The 16957-nt window shown below is 52.7% G+C and overlaps 1 protein-coding gene across 1 annotated transcript; it reads right to left on the reverse strand.

Annotated features, from left to right (window-relative positions):
- Positions 1-3746: 3746 nt before the first annotated feature.
- Positions 3747-7817, reverse strand: Zic2 (Zic family member 2). Its single transcript, XM_048340793.1, has 3 exons — positions 6466-7817; positions 4316-4479; positions 3747-4169 (listed from the first exon to the last, which is right to left on the reverse strand). Exons 1-3 carry the CDS (start codon positions 7535-7537, stop codon positions 3816-3818), a joined length of 1590 nt encoding a protein of 529 aa, XP_048196750.1. The 5' UTR covers positions 7538-7817; the 3' UTR covers positions 3747-3815.
- Between the last annotated feature and the right edge of the window lie 9140 nt (positions 7818-16957).

Consider the following 16957-nt stretch of genomic DNA (forward strand, 5'->3'; position numbering starts at 1 on the left):
TTTGTGCGGAAGATAAAAACCACTTGAGACTGAAAACATCCGTCTGAAAAGAAGAGACAAAGAAGCTAGGGGGTGGGGTGGAGGAAGAGCAGAGGGGCCAGCGGAGGAGAGGAAAGGGGCTGGGGTAGTGGGGTGGGTGTGCAGGGCCTGGGAGGTGTTTTGTTTTGTTTACCAGTCTTGTGGGGGGGGGGGGTCGACCTCGCCTTGCCCACGTCCTGAGCAGAACCGATGAGACCTCTGCTCCGGGAGTGACCTCCACCCGCCCGGAAACTTCGTAGGACATCCCTGAGCTGGGAGAAGTTTGATATCCATGCCAGTTATCATTGGGGTCATTAATAATACAGGGAGGATCAGGATAATTAATAATGATGATGATGGACCTCCCGAGGGAGCTCCAGCAGCCTCCGGATAAAGCGAATGTCCCATTAAGAGAAGTTATTTGGTGGTGGAGAGAGCTGGGCCTGGAGGGAGGGAGCTCTGGATCCCCCGAAGTTCAAGTTGACCGCGGTGGCGGGCAGATGCCAGGCTCTAGTCTCGCCAGGCCAGGCCTTCCTGCGGGCTGGAACCGCCGCACACACGCTCTGGAGTCAAGGCGAGAGCAGGTTAGCATTCAGGTGCATTTAGAGTAGAGGCTCAGGGAAGAGGGGGAGGCGGCTCTCGTGCCTGCTCAGCTCTAGTCCAAGCATCAGATTGTCAGGCAGGCTTTGGACCACAAGTCCCCCGCTTGAATTAAGTGGAGCAATTCTGATATTATGGATAGCCTTCACTCTCCCCCTCGTCCAGACCCTGAGATTCTAATGGTGTAAAAACAGGCAGAAGAGAAGCACTAGGCCTTACAGTCGCGCTGGACAAAGCCCTGGGATGGGAGGGACAAGCTGGGAGCCATTTTGCTGGAAAGCTGCTCCACCCCTCCACCCCCCTACTCTATTCGGTCCATCCTAGGGTGGGCTTGTAAACCGTCTTTCGAGCTGTGACCTTTCTTGCCTCGTCCTTTCCTATTTTGTTTTCCTAGTGAAAACTGGGATCAACTTCCCAGATTTAAATACCCTGGGTAGCTCTCCCACAGGTCTAGAAAACACCCGAATCAAGAGTACCTCAAGCCCGCGCTGTGAGCTCATTCCTTTCCCATTCTGAAAATAGAATAAAAAAAGCCCCAAAGCCTTGGGTGGATGCTAAAGTTTGAGAGGTGTCTCAAAACCAACATCTCACCCTCAAATTAAAAAGTTGAAAGCATTAGAAACAGGCCATTTGATTCTCACATAAATTATGATGAATATTTAATCTGATTCCCTGTCCCTCCGTGCCTCCACACCATGGGTGACAGGCTTTGGTAAGCCCCAAATGATTTTTCTCACAGCTTATAATGTGTTCAATGAACTCTCCCAAGGATCAGTAACATATGCCAATTATTTTAATAATTTTGCTTAATATTATTAGGTGTAATAAATTCGATTTTAATAGAGAGTTGATTGCTTCGGAGTTGGTGCTTAGGCAGTTCACAGAGCCACTGGGGAGAGTGAGCTTGGTGTTAGGCCCCGGGCTGGAGGGAGTGCTTTCCTCCCCATTGAACAGGTAGTGTAGCATCCAGGTCAGCATTGCCCTTCTCCCGGCAACACCCCTACCCCTCACAGGCTTCCCAGCCTGGTCCCAAGGCTCCGTGGCCACCCCAGGGGAAGAATACGGTAGTCTCAGCCCCTGCTGGCTCAGCCCAGCACTAAGAAATCCTTTGGAGGTGTAGCAGAGCTGCCTCGGGGTCTTCTCACTGCTGGGGGCAGAGCTTCTTGATGGACTGGGGCCTCTCCAAGCTACAAGGATACCCAGGGTAAGGAAGAGCTCTTGATGGCTCAGGGGTTCAAAAATAATTTTCTGTCCTGACACTCCTGGTTATAAAAAAAAATTTTTTTTTTTTGCCTTCTTCAGTCTTGTTTGAAAACTCTGACCAATTCCTATGGGGGCAAGGGCTCCAGAAAACCATGCTCCAGATCCTGTACTTCCACCTGGCAATCTGTCTTGCTTTATTTTACTGAATCCTTGCTGCAGTTCTCTTTTCTTTGGGGCCAAGGCTAGTTGCTTCCCTATCCTCTTCTCAAATAAAATACAATAAAATGTTTTCTCTTCATTAGTTTCTCTTGAAAGTCTTGATTATTGGTTCAGAGCTGCTTTGCTTAAGATAAGCAGGATGTCTTGAGCAAGACTGTGCTGAAAATTTCAAGAAAAAAAAACTTCTGGTAGAAATGAGCTCTTTTATACTATAATCATTGGGCCAAGTTCAAAAACAAAGTACTCAGCTCAGTTTTAAATGTGCAATTAAAAATAACTGTACCTCGGCTTTTCAGAGGGAGGGAGAGGAAGGGGGCAGGGAAGGGGGAAAACAAAGAATAAGGAAATGTTTAGTGCTCTTAAATCCAGTCCAAATAGCCGAAAGAAAGAAAGGCATTCCCTCAGATAATGGAGCCATTAGAAACTCAGGAGGTTCCTGCCGCCATTCCTCACAGGGGCTTTCCAAAAATTTAATTCATTCTCAGCTACTAAACAAAGGAATGTAGGAGATAATTTTGGGACTTTCAGCCAAAGGGGCAGTTTGGCCTCTTTTCTATGCATACCATACACCTTCCTCACCCAATGGGCGGTGAAGCTTCCCATAGCCATATACCCTTTCCACCCTCAAGCTGTCTCCTTCCCGTTTTCTTTAGTAACTCTACTAGGAAAAAACAATAGTATTTTCATGCAGTTTCAACACATTTTATTATATTTCTGTATGCATTACTCTCAAAACAAATCACAAGAAATGATCAAACCACTTAAAACCTTCAAATAAAAAATCTGAAACAGTTTATGCCCACAATTGTACATATTTATAGTTAAGAAACATTCTTTATAAATATTGTTTCCTCTGTAGCAAGTTAATACCATAATTTAATTACAAATGGATAAATATGGTAACGGGTATTTACAGAAGGAAGGGTGTTATTACGGAAAAAGCTAACGGCACGACGTTTATTTTTCTTCCACAATCGTTCATACAGGAACTAACAAATTGAACTTGCAAAAGCACTAAAACATCACATGTAAACCCAGCTAACAGAAAAATACATTCACAAGCGTTGGTGGTGTGTATGTGTTTGCTATGAGACGCATGTTGAACAAACAGGAGGGAGACTTTGGCACGGTTTTTTTTTTCCAGTCTATAGTTGCATGAAGTTTACAATCAAGTTGCCTCATAAAAAGGAACACAATATTCAATACCACAATACAAAATAAACCATTTTCTTCCACATTACTTAAACCGGGTAAACTAAAAAGAAAAGAAAAGAAAAGCCCATCACTTGGGGAAGGGAAAGAGGGAGGAGAGGGAAAAGAACGCAACCCGGAGTTTACAAATGGACGAACTTCTATACACCAAGAAGCCATTAAAATCACCTCGGAGAAGGAATGAATCCGCTATGTACAGTTTGTCAGAGGGCTGGGAAGAACATGGCAAAGGAGAGTGGGAACAGGAGTTGACAGGAAGGTTTGCTTCCATATTTCTGTGGGTTTTATTTTTTTAAAACTTATTTCATATTTTCAGCTTCGGAGACTCTAGAGGGATATTCTGCTTTCATGCCTAGAATTTTTTTTTCTTTAAAAAAAAAACTTTTAAAAATCCTTCTGCTGGTAAAATCATTTTCATCATCATAAAAATCAGATCTGGTCATTTTAATAACAACACGATCACAAGGGTTCCATCCACCCCCCCCCCCTCGGTCTACACCCGAGGGGGTGTGGGAGGTGGGCGTGGGGGGGGGGACAGGGAGAGGGAGAGAGGCACCGGCCCCTCACACGTACCATTCATTGAAGTTGGAGGAGAGGCCGCTGTGGCCCGCGGCTGTCCCGCTGCCCCCTCCGGAGCCGCTGCCGCCCCCGCCGCCCGCCCCGCCGCCGCCCCCACCGCTGCCGGAGCCGCCGCCTCCGGAGCCGCCGCCGCTGGAGCCTCCGCTCCGGTGCACGGCGGACACCGCGGCCGCCGCCGCTGCCGCCGCCGCCGCCGCCGCTGCCGCCGCCGCCGGTGACAAGTTGGAGCTGCTCTGGGGCTCGGCGCTGGGGGACACCAGGCCCGGGGGCGTGGAGGACTCGTAGCCGGAGCTGGCGGCCGGGGAGGACTCGGAGCCCTGAGGGGAGGACTCATGGACCTGCGAGACAAAAGCCGGGAGGGGGGACCAGAGGGGACTGGGTGTGAGTGTAGCTGCTGTGAGGCCGGGACCCCCCCCTCCCGGGGACCCTGCCCACCCGGTGGCCTGAAGCCCCGGCCCGGCCCTCCCGGAGGCCGCGGGGGTACCTTCATGTGCTTCCGCAGGGAACTGGGGTGCGTGTAGGACTTGTCGCACATCTTGCACAGATAGGGCTTGTCCGAGGTGTGGACGTGCATGTGCTTCTTCCGGTCGCTGCTGTTGGCGAAGCGCCGGTCGCAGCCCTCGAACTCGCACTGGAAGGGCTTCTCTCCTGGGGGCGCAAACAGCCGCGCTTAGTGGGGTGGACGCGCCCAGCCGGGAACCCTCAACCCCAGGCTGCCCCCCCCCCCACACACACCCAGGGCAGAACCGCCGCCATGTGTCAGGGGAGTGGAGGGAGAAGGAAGCTGATACCCCTCCCCCCCAAAAACAGGTCCCCCCTCTACCCCCCAAATGCTCTTTTTCTTTTCTTCCCCCTACCCCTTCTCCAACTCACACACCTGACTATTTAGTAATTTTTGTCTATTTTCAGACTGATGGCCTTCACACATTTCTAGCAAACATAGGGGGGAACTTCCTTCGGCCAGGCCCGCCTTCCCCAAGGGCTTCTTGGATTTCCCATCTCCTAGCAAGTTGGTCTCGCCATGGAGAAGCTGTTATTGTGACAAAATATTTGGGGCATTATCAGAATCGCACAGGCTGCGGGCTGCTAGCTGTCTGCTTGGGGCCAGCAGGCAATTACATTTGGAGTTGCTGCGCGGCTGTCTTGGGGGGGGGGGGGGGACCCGGACTGTGGATACAGACCGAGCCAGTATTTTTTTTTCCATCCAAAATTCGGCAAGTTAAATTAACCAGAACTCCAGTACAACCCCCAATCTTTCAAAAAAAAAAAAAAACAAGTGGGGAGAAAATATATAAATAGTAAAAAGAAAAGGCAGCTCTCGAAGAGTGGAAGAGAAATACCAGCTGAAGGCTGGGGGCTGGGATAAGGAAAAAAAAAAAAAAAAACCTTTGAAAATCTCCCTGTTTTAATTCTCTGGCGAAGCCGCATCTCGGGTGCCAGGATTCCAAACGCTTGGAGTCATTTAGAGGTGTGAGAACTCAACACTGCTCCACTTGGAAAGGGGACCATTTAACGTTAAATTCCATTAGCACCTAAATTGTTGTGTTGTTGTGTTTTTTTTTAAGAGACATCCGCTCAGATACAGGACTCAAAAAGCGAGCATTTCATGCAAATACATTTCTCAAATTTTAAACCTTGTTAAGAGCTTGTCTCGCACCTCCACTCCCTCCCTACCCAAAAGAGAACAATAGGCCGCTGGCGTATCCCCACTTCGGAGTAAATATTGACGGGGGAAGTTGCTAAAACATTTGGCTTTCTTTTAGGAAATCGTCTGGCACGATTTTCGCTGAGACCTGGCCATAGATGAATAATCTATGAAGCGGGAGGAGCGTGGGTTTGGGGGCTCGCTCTCTTCTCCCGCCCGGCTCTCGCCCCGCGGGGCCGAGCGGCGTGGAGCTCGCGCCGACCGAGGTGTGTGTGTGGGTCCCCAAGTTGGGAATCGCAAACCCTCCGGTGCCCATTACAGCATTTTCACAAACCGCTGCGAAACCACCGTCAAGTCCCCACGACTCACCCCAAGATTGGCTTTTAAAAACACTTTTAAAACGAGAAATGCTTTACAGCTTCAGCTCACACCAGGCTCGTTTTAATGGGAAACAGTCCTCTCGGGAAAGGCGTTTGGACCCCCGAGGGGGGAAAAAAAAAAGAGTGGGAAAACACACACAAGCCACTCAAGCACAGACCATACACTCCCGGGCAGAAAAGCACATTCACACAGGCTGCCAAAACCCGCGCCAGGCTCGCTTCCCAGGCACCGAGTTAGAAAAGCAGTTTTATCTTGGGCGTTCTTTTTTAGATTGGAAATTATTAACCGAGGCTGAGCCAACCAGGCAGTTGCTTCACCCCAAGCATCCATCTGATATGACTGATCGTTTTCAACTCGATTTCCGCAGATGGAAAAAAAAAAAAAAATACCCAGACCAGTAATACTCTTTCATCCTCCAACAAAAACAAGCCGCTGGCTCGCTCGCACACACAAAAACATCTCCTGTCCCAGGGCCCCCGGCTGGCTGTCGGCGTCCAGCATCCGCACACCCAGAACACACACACACACACACACACACCCCTCTCCACACTCAGAGCTCGAGCCTGCTCCCCCCGTGGCGCCTCGTCCCAGCCCCCGGCCGCGGTTACCTGTGTGGGTCCTTTTGTGGATCTTGAGGTTCTCGGAGCGCGCGAAGACCTTGCCGCAGCCCGGGAAGGGGCAGGGGAAGGGCTTCTCGCCCGTGTGCACGCGGATGTGGTTGACCAGTTTGTATTTGGCCTTGAAGGGCTTGCCCTCGCGCGGACACTCCTCCCAGAAGCAGACGTGGTTGCTCTGCTCCGGGCCGCCGACGTGCTCCACCGAGACGTGGGTCACCAGCTCGTGCATGGTGCTGAAAGTTTTGTTGCAGCTCTTCTTGGGGTTGCTCAGCTGCTCGGGGTCGATCCACTTGCAGATGAGCTCCTGCTTGATGCACTGCTGCCTCATGTAGCGGAAAAAGGCACCGGGGTGGTGGTGGTGGTGGTGATGGTGGGCTGCGGCCGCTGCCATGTTCATACCCATGTTCATATTCATGGGGCCGTACTGGTTGTGGAGTTGCGCCGCCGAGTAGGGGTCAGTCCGCGGGCTGGCCACTTGGCGGTACTGCTCCGAGCGCCCGAACACCTCGCCCGGCAGCCCCAGGCGCATCTGCCCGTTGAGCACATTCTGCGAGCCGTGCGGCCCGTGCTGCTCCGGGAGGCCGGGGAAGAGGAGGTGGCCCTGCGCGTCGGAGTGCGCGTGGTGTAGGCCGCCGGCGCCCGGCCCGAAGAGCCCGTGCTGCCCGCCGCCGGGCGCGGAGTCCCCGAAACCGCGGCTGCGGAACAGGAAGTCCCGGGTGGAGTTAAAAGGCGGCCCGGAATAGGAGCCAACGTGAGCGGCGTGGGGCCCGAGAGCGGCGGCGGCGGCGGCGGCCGCCGCGGAGCCGGGATAGGCGCCGGGCCCCTGCGACGTGAACGCCGAGCTCTGGCCCGGGGACAGTTCGTGCGCGCCGGGGTTCAGCTTGAAGGCCCCCATGTGCGCGGCGGCCGAGTCCACGAAGCCGTTCTGCGCGGCCGCCAGGCTCAGTTCGCGGTCTTGCATCTCGGCGGCCGCCGCCGCCGCCGCCGCGGCCGAATGGTGATGGTGGCGCGCAAAGCTGCCCACCCCGATGGCCGGGAACTGCGGCCCCGCGTCCAGAAGCATGGCCAGCACGCCCGCCCGCCCCGCCGACCCCGGCGAGCCCCGCGCTAACGCGCCGCCTCCGCTCCCTTCTCTGGGTTCCGTGAGGTTGAGTCGGGCGATCGCCGGGCTCCGGGGCGCGGGCGGCGGCGGCGGCGGCGGCGGCGGTGGTGGTGGCGGTGGCTACAGTCCCGGGAGCCGCGCTCGTGCGCCCGCCGCCTCCGCCGCCGCCTGGATCTGCCTCGGGCAGCCGGGCACCGAGCGAAGACGCGGAGAGGAAGAGGAGGAGGCGGCGGCGGCGGCGGCGGCGGCGGCGCGGGAGGAGGAGGAAGAGGAGGAGGAGGAGGAGGAGGAGGAGGAGGAGGTGGAGGAGAAGAGTCCAAAGCCCGGCGCAGAACCAAAGTGTATTAAAGGAGCTGCGGCGGGGGCGGGCGGGCAGGGCAGGGGAGGGCGGGCAGGGGAGGAGGGAGCGGGAGGGAGGTGCGGGGAGCGGAGCGGAGAGGGGGGCCACCGGGGGGCGAGCGCCGCGCCGCGGCCCCCACCCCTGCGCGCACTCGCGCGCGCACGCACTCACACGCTCGGTCGATCGCTCTCCCCGCGGACCCGGGGCCCGGCCGCGCCGAGCGGCACCCGGGGAAGGAAATCACGGCAGTCGGAGGGCCACGGAGCCCGAAGGCGGGCGGCCGGCCGGCCGTGCGCCAGTCAGGAAGCTTAGGCGAGGAGAGGACGGAGGCGCGCTCCACTCCCGGGGCTGGGCGCGGGGAGTCCAGCACCCCCCGTGGCTCCACCTGACCGCCGCTGGGGCGCTGCGAAGGCGGGCGGGGACCCGGCGCCCAGTTCGCGGCGTGCCGGGGCGGTCGCTCCCTCCCCCGAGTTGCCTACTCGCGCCGCCCCGCGCTGCGGGTATTGTTCGGCGCCGCAGCTGCGGTGCTTAGCCCTCCTCGTCCTCCGGGCTTGGCATTGGCTGCGCCTCGAGTAGTAAACTTGCTGCGGCCGCGAATTCCCCCAGATGAAGGAAACAGCCGCGCCTCTCCCTCTTTCTTTAAGTTGTGCCGGAGGAGGAGGAGGAGGAGGAGGAGGCGGGAGAGATGGGGAGGTGGAGGGGGGGGGGGAAGGAGACGGTGGGTGGGGAGTAGGCAAGAAGGGGGAGGGGAGGAGAGGGAGGCTGGGTTGAGAAAAACAATAACAACAATAAAAAAAAAAAAGTGATCTCGCGCTCTCCCTCTCTCCCTCGACCCCTTCTCCCGGCGGGTTGGCCCTGGGCGGCCGGTCCGGGATGTACCGCGCCCGCGCGGGCCGAGCCGAGACCGCGGCCCCAGCGATCGGTTCCCCCCTCCGGGCTGCGGCGGCCGGCATTCGCCACCACCCCTGTTTATTTCGGTGGGCGCAGCCGCCGCAGCCTTTTATTTTTTTGTCTCCTCCTTTTCCTCTCCCTCCCCCGCGTCCTCATCCTCCCCCCACCCTCCAACCCCCCCCCCCCCCAGCCTCGCCCGGGCTCTCCTCCCTCCCGCTCCAGGCCAGGCCTCTCTCGGTCACACCGCCCCCTGAACGGCGGCTCCCGCCCTGCCCGCCCTCCTGGCGCCGCGATTGGCCACCGCGGCCTCGTCAATCCGGCGCCTCCGCCCCGCACCCAGCCCGCCCCTCCTCCCCGGCGCCCCCCGAGCTCTTTGCAGCGGGAACGGCCGGGGAAACGTACCCGCACGCCCGGCCTGCCAGCCCCGCGGCGTTTGGCTGCGCCTCTGCGGCGGTGGCTCGGAGCTCCCGGCCGGTGCTTCCCAGAGCCCCGCGCCAGGCATGGGCACCGGCTCGGGGAGCGGGGTCACTGTCACCCCGCGCGCACGTCCTTCTACCGAGGCCACCAACTCCCCAGGGATCCGAGCCAACCCCAACCACACCGAAAACCCCAGCCCCACGCAGAGGGCGCCTCGGGGCCCTGGCCACCGCGGGCCTGGGGGAGCCGCCCCGGGGACTGGCCTCCTGCGGGCTGGGGGGGGGGGGGAAACGCACACCCTCCTCCCCGCCCCCCCCTTAATAAACTGGCCTTGTGCTGGCAAAGACTGGTGAAGGCTGGTGGGCATAACTGAAGCCAGGCTTCGCTTCCCCTTCCCACCAGGCCCCCCCCCCAGACGCCGCCCCCCCCAGGCCGAGCGGGGGTCCCCACCTGCCACTGGGCTCGCCCAGCTCCCCCCGCGGCTCGCGTCCTGCTCCGGTTACAGCCGTAAACACAGGGCAGCGGCCCCCCGCGAGGGAGGAGGTTGTTTGGAAATCATTTAAAAGAGTGTCACCCTCGGGGTGGATGCCCGGTAGCCCTGGCGGCGGCGGTGGCGGCCACCATGGGCCGGGACGTGGGACTCCCGCCGCCGAGCTGAAGCTCAAGCCCGAGTTTGGCTGCAGGTCGGGCTGGGGGGGGGGGGGCGGCTGGGAGGAGAGAAGCAGCCACCAGACTTCAACCTTCTAGAAGGGAAATCTCCTCACTCTGGGGGCACAGACTCCCCCCTGGTCAGTGGTGCTCCCCGCGGCCCGAGCCCCCCCCCCCACCCCCCGGCTGCAGCCCAGGCCTTCGGGGCTGGCTACTGGTCCGGACGCTCCGGGTCGCACCGCCCGGAGGAGGTGCCTCGAGGGCCGGGGCACTACGAGGTGTGAAGGGGCGGCCTGAGCCCGGCGTCCTTCTCCCTGGCTTGGCCTGGAACACATTTCCCTTCCAAATCTCTACCCGTTGGAATAAAACTGGAGGTGAGGGACTATAACCCACATGCATCTCTTATTTTACGTGGAAGTGACATGAACACAAAAACGCGGGAAGCATCCTCTCGCTGCGGAATCAGGGCAGAATCGGGGACTTCCGAGCCGGCTCGGCAGCTCCCCCATGTTAAGTCTGATTCGGAGTCCCGCTCACTGTGGGAGCTGACCCCGGTCCCCTTCCAGTGAGGTGCCCTGTGACTACCCTGCTGTGTGCCCCCCCCCGCCCCCCTTCCCCGCCTTCCCAGTCCCAGCCGTTGTGGGGGGGGGTGTGGACCAGAAGTGGGGCGACGACTGGCATCTGGGCTGAAAGCGAGGGAGCCTGCCTGGGATTCTCGCCTTTCCGGGAAGGGGGGAAATGTTTCTCTTTCCACGCCTCTCATTTTTGTGTAAAAGGAACGGAAAGCAGTTGCGGAGCTGGACTCCTCAAGACAGAAGAGAGGGGGAAAGAAGACGAGAGCAGGGAAGAGAAGCTCTCCAAGCAGAAAGGGAGTGCCCTGCTACCTCGAATCAATTTCAAATGCCCAATTCACCATCTTTTGCTCGTGTATTCGTCGGGTTTCTTGTGGGTTTTTTTTTTTTTAAGGGGAGGATGAAGGGAGGGCCTAGGAATGGTTTATCCAAAAAGTATTTTCCTAGAAATTGGTTGTGAGAACAACAGTCCTGCACATTCAAAGATCTCACTTCCCTTCCTGTTTTGAAGCCAACAGACTTCCAAGTTTGCCTCCTTTACCACTTTCTCACCCCTCCCTCCTTCTCCTCTTTGACCCGTTCTCTGCTTTCCCTTTGATTCCTCCTTTGCAGCGCCCGCATTTGGGGATGGCGCTGCTGGGCGCTTGCTCGAGCTAGATTCCGGGGGCCTCGCGCTGCCAGGCGGTGGGGCAGACGCCTTCATTCCCGCTGGAGACCCCGCGGGCTGGGCCCTCCTGGCTATTCTTTTCCCGCTCCAGTTCTCCTCTCTCTGCAGGACACAGAGGAGCTGAGCCAAGTTCAAAGTCACGTCTCCATCTCCTCTCAGAAGTGCTTTATTTCTCTGCAAACTGCAAAACCCTTTTCCTTCTTGTCAGGTTTTTTTTTTTCTTTTTTGGAAGTAGAGGGAAGAAAGACGGAGAAGGGCAGAAAGAAGGAGGGAAGAAAAGAGAGGGAGAGGTGCAAAGATTTTCAGTTATTGCCTCTAAAAAAATGGACTTGGATTCCTTGCTGAATGGGGAGGGGGGAGGCCAAATTGTATTCTGCATCTTGTGAGTGAATTCACTTTTCCGACAGATTTGTAGAGGCCAGTCTGCAGAGGCAGACTTTCTGGAACCACAACTGTTCCCTTTTGCAAATTCTCTAAAATTGTTCTTTGGAAATTTTAATAGACCCTGCACTGCACGAGGCAACCGGCAAAGCTTGAGCCTGGGGCTGGTGCAGAACCGGCCCCTGTTCACACCAACAGTGATCATTTCTCAGCAACTAGAGGTAATCAAAGGAAAAGGAAGAAATCCCATCAAAACCCCAAGCACTCACCAATGGAGCACCTCTTTGCTTTGTGGGCCTCGGTGAGAGGGTTTATTTTTTATTGTTGTGGTTGTTGCTGTTTGTTTTTTCAGAATGTGCATTTTTGTGTTTCTACATGTGCAGACCATAGTCTCTCACACATACAAGTAAACACTGCTGAGCAAATGAAGCCAAAAAACCATACAAACCAAACTGCCTGTTAAATTGGAAAGAAGAAGCAGTTAGTCACAATATTTCAGTTCTTAAATTTCCTCTTTAAGAAAAGGGGTGAAAATGAGGGAGGAGTTGGGAGAAGAAGGTTTTGATGGGATTCTAGCACTTCCCTCTATATCACAGGCTCATAAACTCAATAAGATCGTCAGCAGGATAGTGAGTTGCAGGTCACTTTTGATTCAGCAGTCTCAAGCACTTCTAGGCAGGCCAGGTGACCCCCTGACTCACTAAGGACCATATACGTGGTGGGAGAGCCCCCTGTGCAAAGCCCACCTAGAACAAAAGTTCACTGTGAGGATTTTAGAGAAATCTAATGTAAAAGAAGGAGAAATTGTGACAATGTCAGCCAGTGTTGTAACTTTTTAAATACCATTTTGAAGAATGGGGCATTAGTCAAAGTGTCATGGATTGGTTTCTCTCCCGCTTGCCAAAAGAATTCCTCTTCCTACAGTTAAAATGCACCATGCTATAGTTGGGCTTATAAAAGATCCTTCTATCAAATACACACTCACTAGTAGTAGTACAGCTATTTTTGTGTTTGTCAAAGGGGGGGAAAAGCCTGCCATCAGCCGCCCTCTGCCCTCAACTGGGTATTTGTGACAGTGGTGGTGGTTTTGCAAAAGGAAAAGACCTGTCCTCACTTCATTCCCTCTTTCCTGATGAGAGTGTTTCTATTGCTGTAAAACAAAACAAACAAACAAACAAAAACCCAGGAGGCATTAGCTTGCATGAATGTGTTTAATTATTCTGAGGACTGTTAGTTATCTTTTGGGCTCCCAGGCAAAGAACATTCAGGGAGGTTGAAAACCTGTGACAGACCAGCAGCTTTCCAATAAACCACAGTATTATTGCAATAGACTTTGTAATACAATTTATGCTGTCATTCATAAATAACAATGCCATATGTCAACCATATTGCTTACACAAGTAAATCCATCAACATGTCAGTATTTGATTTATCTACACAGCTTCTATAAATACTGAAGTATAGATACTGAAAGGGATGTTGAGTGAAGAGAAATTGCCTCCCTCCCCAAAAAAACTGAAGTTAAAAAAGAAAATCCTGCCAAACCCATACTTGCTTCTTTTCTAGACATCCTACAAGGATGAAGCACAGGACAGCCTATGTCGGGACCAATATAAACAAATATTACCTTGGCCACATATTAGAGTTATGTGGTGATTAACTTGCCCTTCTGGACATATTTTAGAACACACATGTTTCTCAAAAAACCACCAATCCTTATGGCCAAATGTAGGCCTTTCTCTAGCAATCTTTATCTCTGACGGTAAAAATGATAGAGGACCAGATGGGAATAGTTCACCACAGGCGGATTTTATACACTTGGTTCTTTAATACTGGAGAAATAAGAGTATACATTTTCCACACCTTTTTACCATAAAGGCCAAGTGGACATAGGACATGACGTGTCCAATACTTGACTATCCAAAACAACAAAACAGAAACCCCATGGAATCCAGCTTCCTGGTCACAGTACCAGAGATGGAAAGATCTGCCTTGTTCCTATTATATCAATGTATGAGTAAAATCGGAAGTAAATTTGAGCCTGTACATTTTGGGATACTTGTAGCTCCACACATATCCTTAAAACTTGAAGCTTCTACAAGAGCTTGGGAAGGCAGGAAAGAGGAAATCCTCGGAGACACTCAGAAGGCAATTGGGAGTACTAAGGTCTCTGGGCCCAAGCACAGCCCCCCTGAGTGCTCCCCATTGGATCTAGATGCCGAATGGTGAGGGCAAGGGAATCTGTTTCCCTCTGGCTGCAGATGGGGCAGGAGGGGACCAGAGATGGGACTCAGATCTGGCTGCCTAGATGCTTGGAAAAGCTGATTTAAGAAAAGCTCTTGAACTCAAAGTCCCCATCACTTCTGTCCTTGACAGAGCTGAGGGAAAATGCTGCTTCACCGGTCCTCCTGCCTATCTGGCTCCAGTTCGTGAACGTGTAACAGAGAGGTCTGAAGGACCAGCAAGCACCCCCTTCCCAGTGCAGGCCAGCAGTTCCTATGCCTGTCCACGTAGAGCACCTGTGGGTGCTGTTGGGCGAGCTTCAAAGGTCTCTCGATTCCTCCAGGAGCTCGTGCTCAGTTCGCCCTTGAACCCGCTTCCAACACAACCCCAATGGCCCTAGACTTTCCCAAACAGCCAGGCACCCAACCCTTCTGCTGGGAGGCCGCCCTCTCAGAAACCACGCGGGACCAGCGAGTCGTAAAGCAATTCAGGGGCAATAAAAGACGGCCGGGTGGGTCCCCCCAACTCCCTTTTTTTTTTTTTTTTTTTGTCCACCCCACCTTTCCCAAGTGCCCTTCTCCTCCTTGCAGCAGAAACAATCAAACAAAGACTCAAAAGCCAGGAAATGTCCAATTCACTTCCCTTAGTCTATTAATTGCCCACACCCTTTGCAGGAAACTTGGCTGTTCAGTGAGGAGCCGAAGGCACCCCGGAGCTGGGGAGACGCAGCCCATCCTCCCCGCAGCGGGAAGCCGCGAGCGCCAGCCAGAGCATCCCCGGGAGACCGGGTCCCGCGGCCTCAAAAGGCAGCGGTGGAGCGGGCGGAGTGGCGGCCGGGTTCCGGCCAGCTGGAGTTTACTGAGCTGCTCACCTCCTCAGCCTCCTAGAGGCTTTGTTTGGGGGCTGGAAGCAGGATTGGGTTTGGGGTGCAACTGAACGATTTGGAAATCGAGGACTCCCCCAAACCTTTACTGATTCCAGAAAGGGCATTTCCGTGGCGTGCTGCATTGCTGACCACACACACACACACACACACACACACACACACACACACACACACTGCCGACCAGGGCACACAGTTGTGGGCAGTGGTCCCGATGCGATGCCAAGCACCAGTTCTGTCGGCTAAGTCCACAGAAGAGGATAACGGCGTTTGTAGTCCGGTGCTTTTAAAACTAGTTGATTATTTTCTTCAATGCCCTAGAAATTGTTGGTGTTTATTTAGGAAGTGTGACAGTTATTGGGTCCTTAGAAACTCGGGATTTAAGGGGGTTTGATTTGGTTCCCAAATAGCTTGAAAAAAGAAACAGCGCACCTGGGGTCAGGCAGGTCATCACAATAACAAAAAGCGCGTCTACAAAATAAAAAGCTCTTTTATAAAGAAAAGCAATCCCGGAAATCCACCACAAGCCTTCCTGAGGACCATCTAGCTAGGCCTATTCTCAGGTTTAATTGGCAGGCGGTTTATTGGCGCCTTATTGGTGTTGATTGAAATTTTGCTCCTAGTCCTTTCTTTTAAGAATTAGCATCTCAAGTCGATTTACCTGAGTCAATTATCATTTTAGAGTCTGGATTTGGTCATAAATTTGCAAATATTCATTACAGTCACTTTGTAAATATCCCTCTTTCCAGTCTCTATCCAAATCTCTGTTATTTCCTAAGAAGCCTTTTCTTTTTTAAGGCTTCCATAAAAAGAAATTGATCAGGGAGCTATATTTGAATTAAGACATATTAAATCGATGACAGATACATATCATGCTGTGTTTAACAAGAGTTGTACAAGGAGGCGGGTTCCAGATTCCGCACGGCTCTGCTGTAGCATTATTCACATTTTTACAGCCTTTCCTTCATGCCTCCACCCATTAAACCATTAAATTTCAGCAATTCAATAAAACAAAGCAGTTGTAATTTTGACGAAAAGCTATTTTGAAGGGGGTGGAGGTGCCCATTTTATTGCACAATAAAAATGCTCAACAGTCTATATTATGGGCTAGGTTGTATTTATTTTCTTCTTTCTTTATTCATTCCTTTTGGGTTTTGTGTTTGCTTATAACCTGCAGGATTGAACTCAAAGCTGCCATTACTGCAAGTATGGACACTCATTGCCAAGAAATTCAAATAAAGAAAACCCATTTGAAATGCTTAAGAATAGTGGTAATTTCCAATATGATGCTTCCTTTATAAATCACTCATGGAGATAGCATAGTTCTCAATTGACCCTGTTGTGGTTGGTTTAAGATGTCTAAAGTCTTTGAAACAAAATTGTGAAAGGACTGGTCATTTCCAAATACATATATAGATTTTTGTCTCTGCTGCTTATTTAAAATTTTTTGTTGTTTCTACTCATACAATTTTCTTATATTTTTATTTCATTTAAATGTAAAGAAAAAACTTATTTGAGAAATATCATAAAATTATTGCCTTTGTTTGCTTGCCCGCTTTATCAAAGAAAATAACATTCTAAGGCTCATAGGGAAGCGCTCCCTGAAGCACTGCTCATACCAGTGTCAATGGCATGAGCAAATCAACTCTTTTGAAACTATTTCTCCCTAGGACAGTTACTACATGATGGTTTTGTGAGAACTACTTTTCCTTGGATTGTAAGTGGAGTTGGGAACATGTTTTATCATACCCCTCAAACGGGAGGGGGGGTCACATTCCACTAATTACTGATGTTTTATAAATAATTTCATGAAAAAAGCAAAAAAAAATATAAAAAAAACCATACTTTGCAATTTTGGAACATCACAAACTTTAAAATGTTTTCTTTAAAAAATTGAAATGACGTTTTAAGGCACTAAAAGTGTTTTGTGTGGGAGGGGCTCCTCACCTTTGTCTGCCCCTGCCCCCCCCCCCCAAAGTGATGCAGGGATCTATTCCTTTAAAAAATGTAACTTGGTAGCAAACATATGGAAAGAGACCTGGTCGCTTAAAAAACAAAACAACTGTTTTTTTTTGTTTTGGTAAGACATCTGAGTTTAAGAAGGTGAAAGGTTATTCTATTAGTAAGGAGGTTATTTCTTGGTTTTAAAATATCTTGGGGGTCAACTCTAGCTTGTGATTCTTTCAAAGGAACCGAGGCACGCGTGGAGAGTGCGTAGGAAGAAGAAATGCTGCTTAAAGGGAATTGATTATTTAAGGGCTTCCTTTAGAGAAATGCCAAAGTTAGCCTTGTGCCTCATATTCTGCCGCCCCCGCCCCTCCAGTAGATCTAATTGGAAGTGGCAGATCTAGAACCGATG

Source organism: Perognathus longimembris, chromosome 3 (assembly GCF_023159225.1).
Source record: "Perognathus longimembris pacificus isolate PPM17 chromosome 3, ASM2315922v1, whole genome shotgun sequence".
NCBI lineage: Eukaryota > Metazoa > Chordata > Mammalia > Rodentia > Heteromyidae > Perognathus > Perognathus longimembris.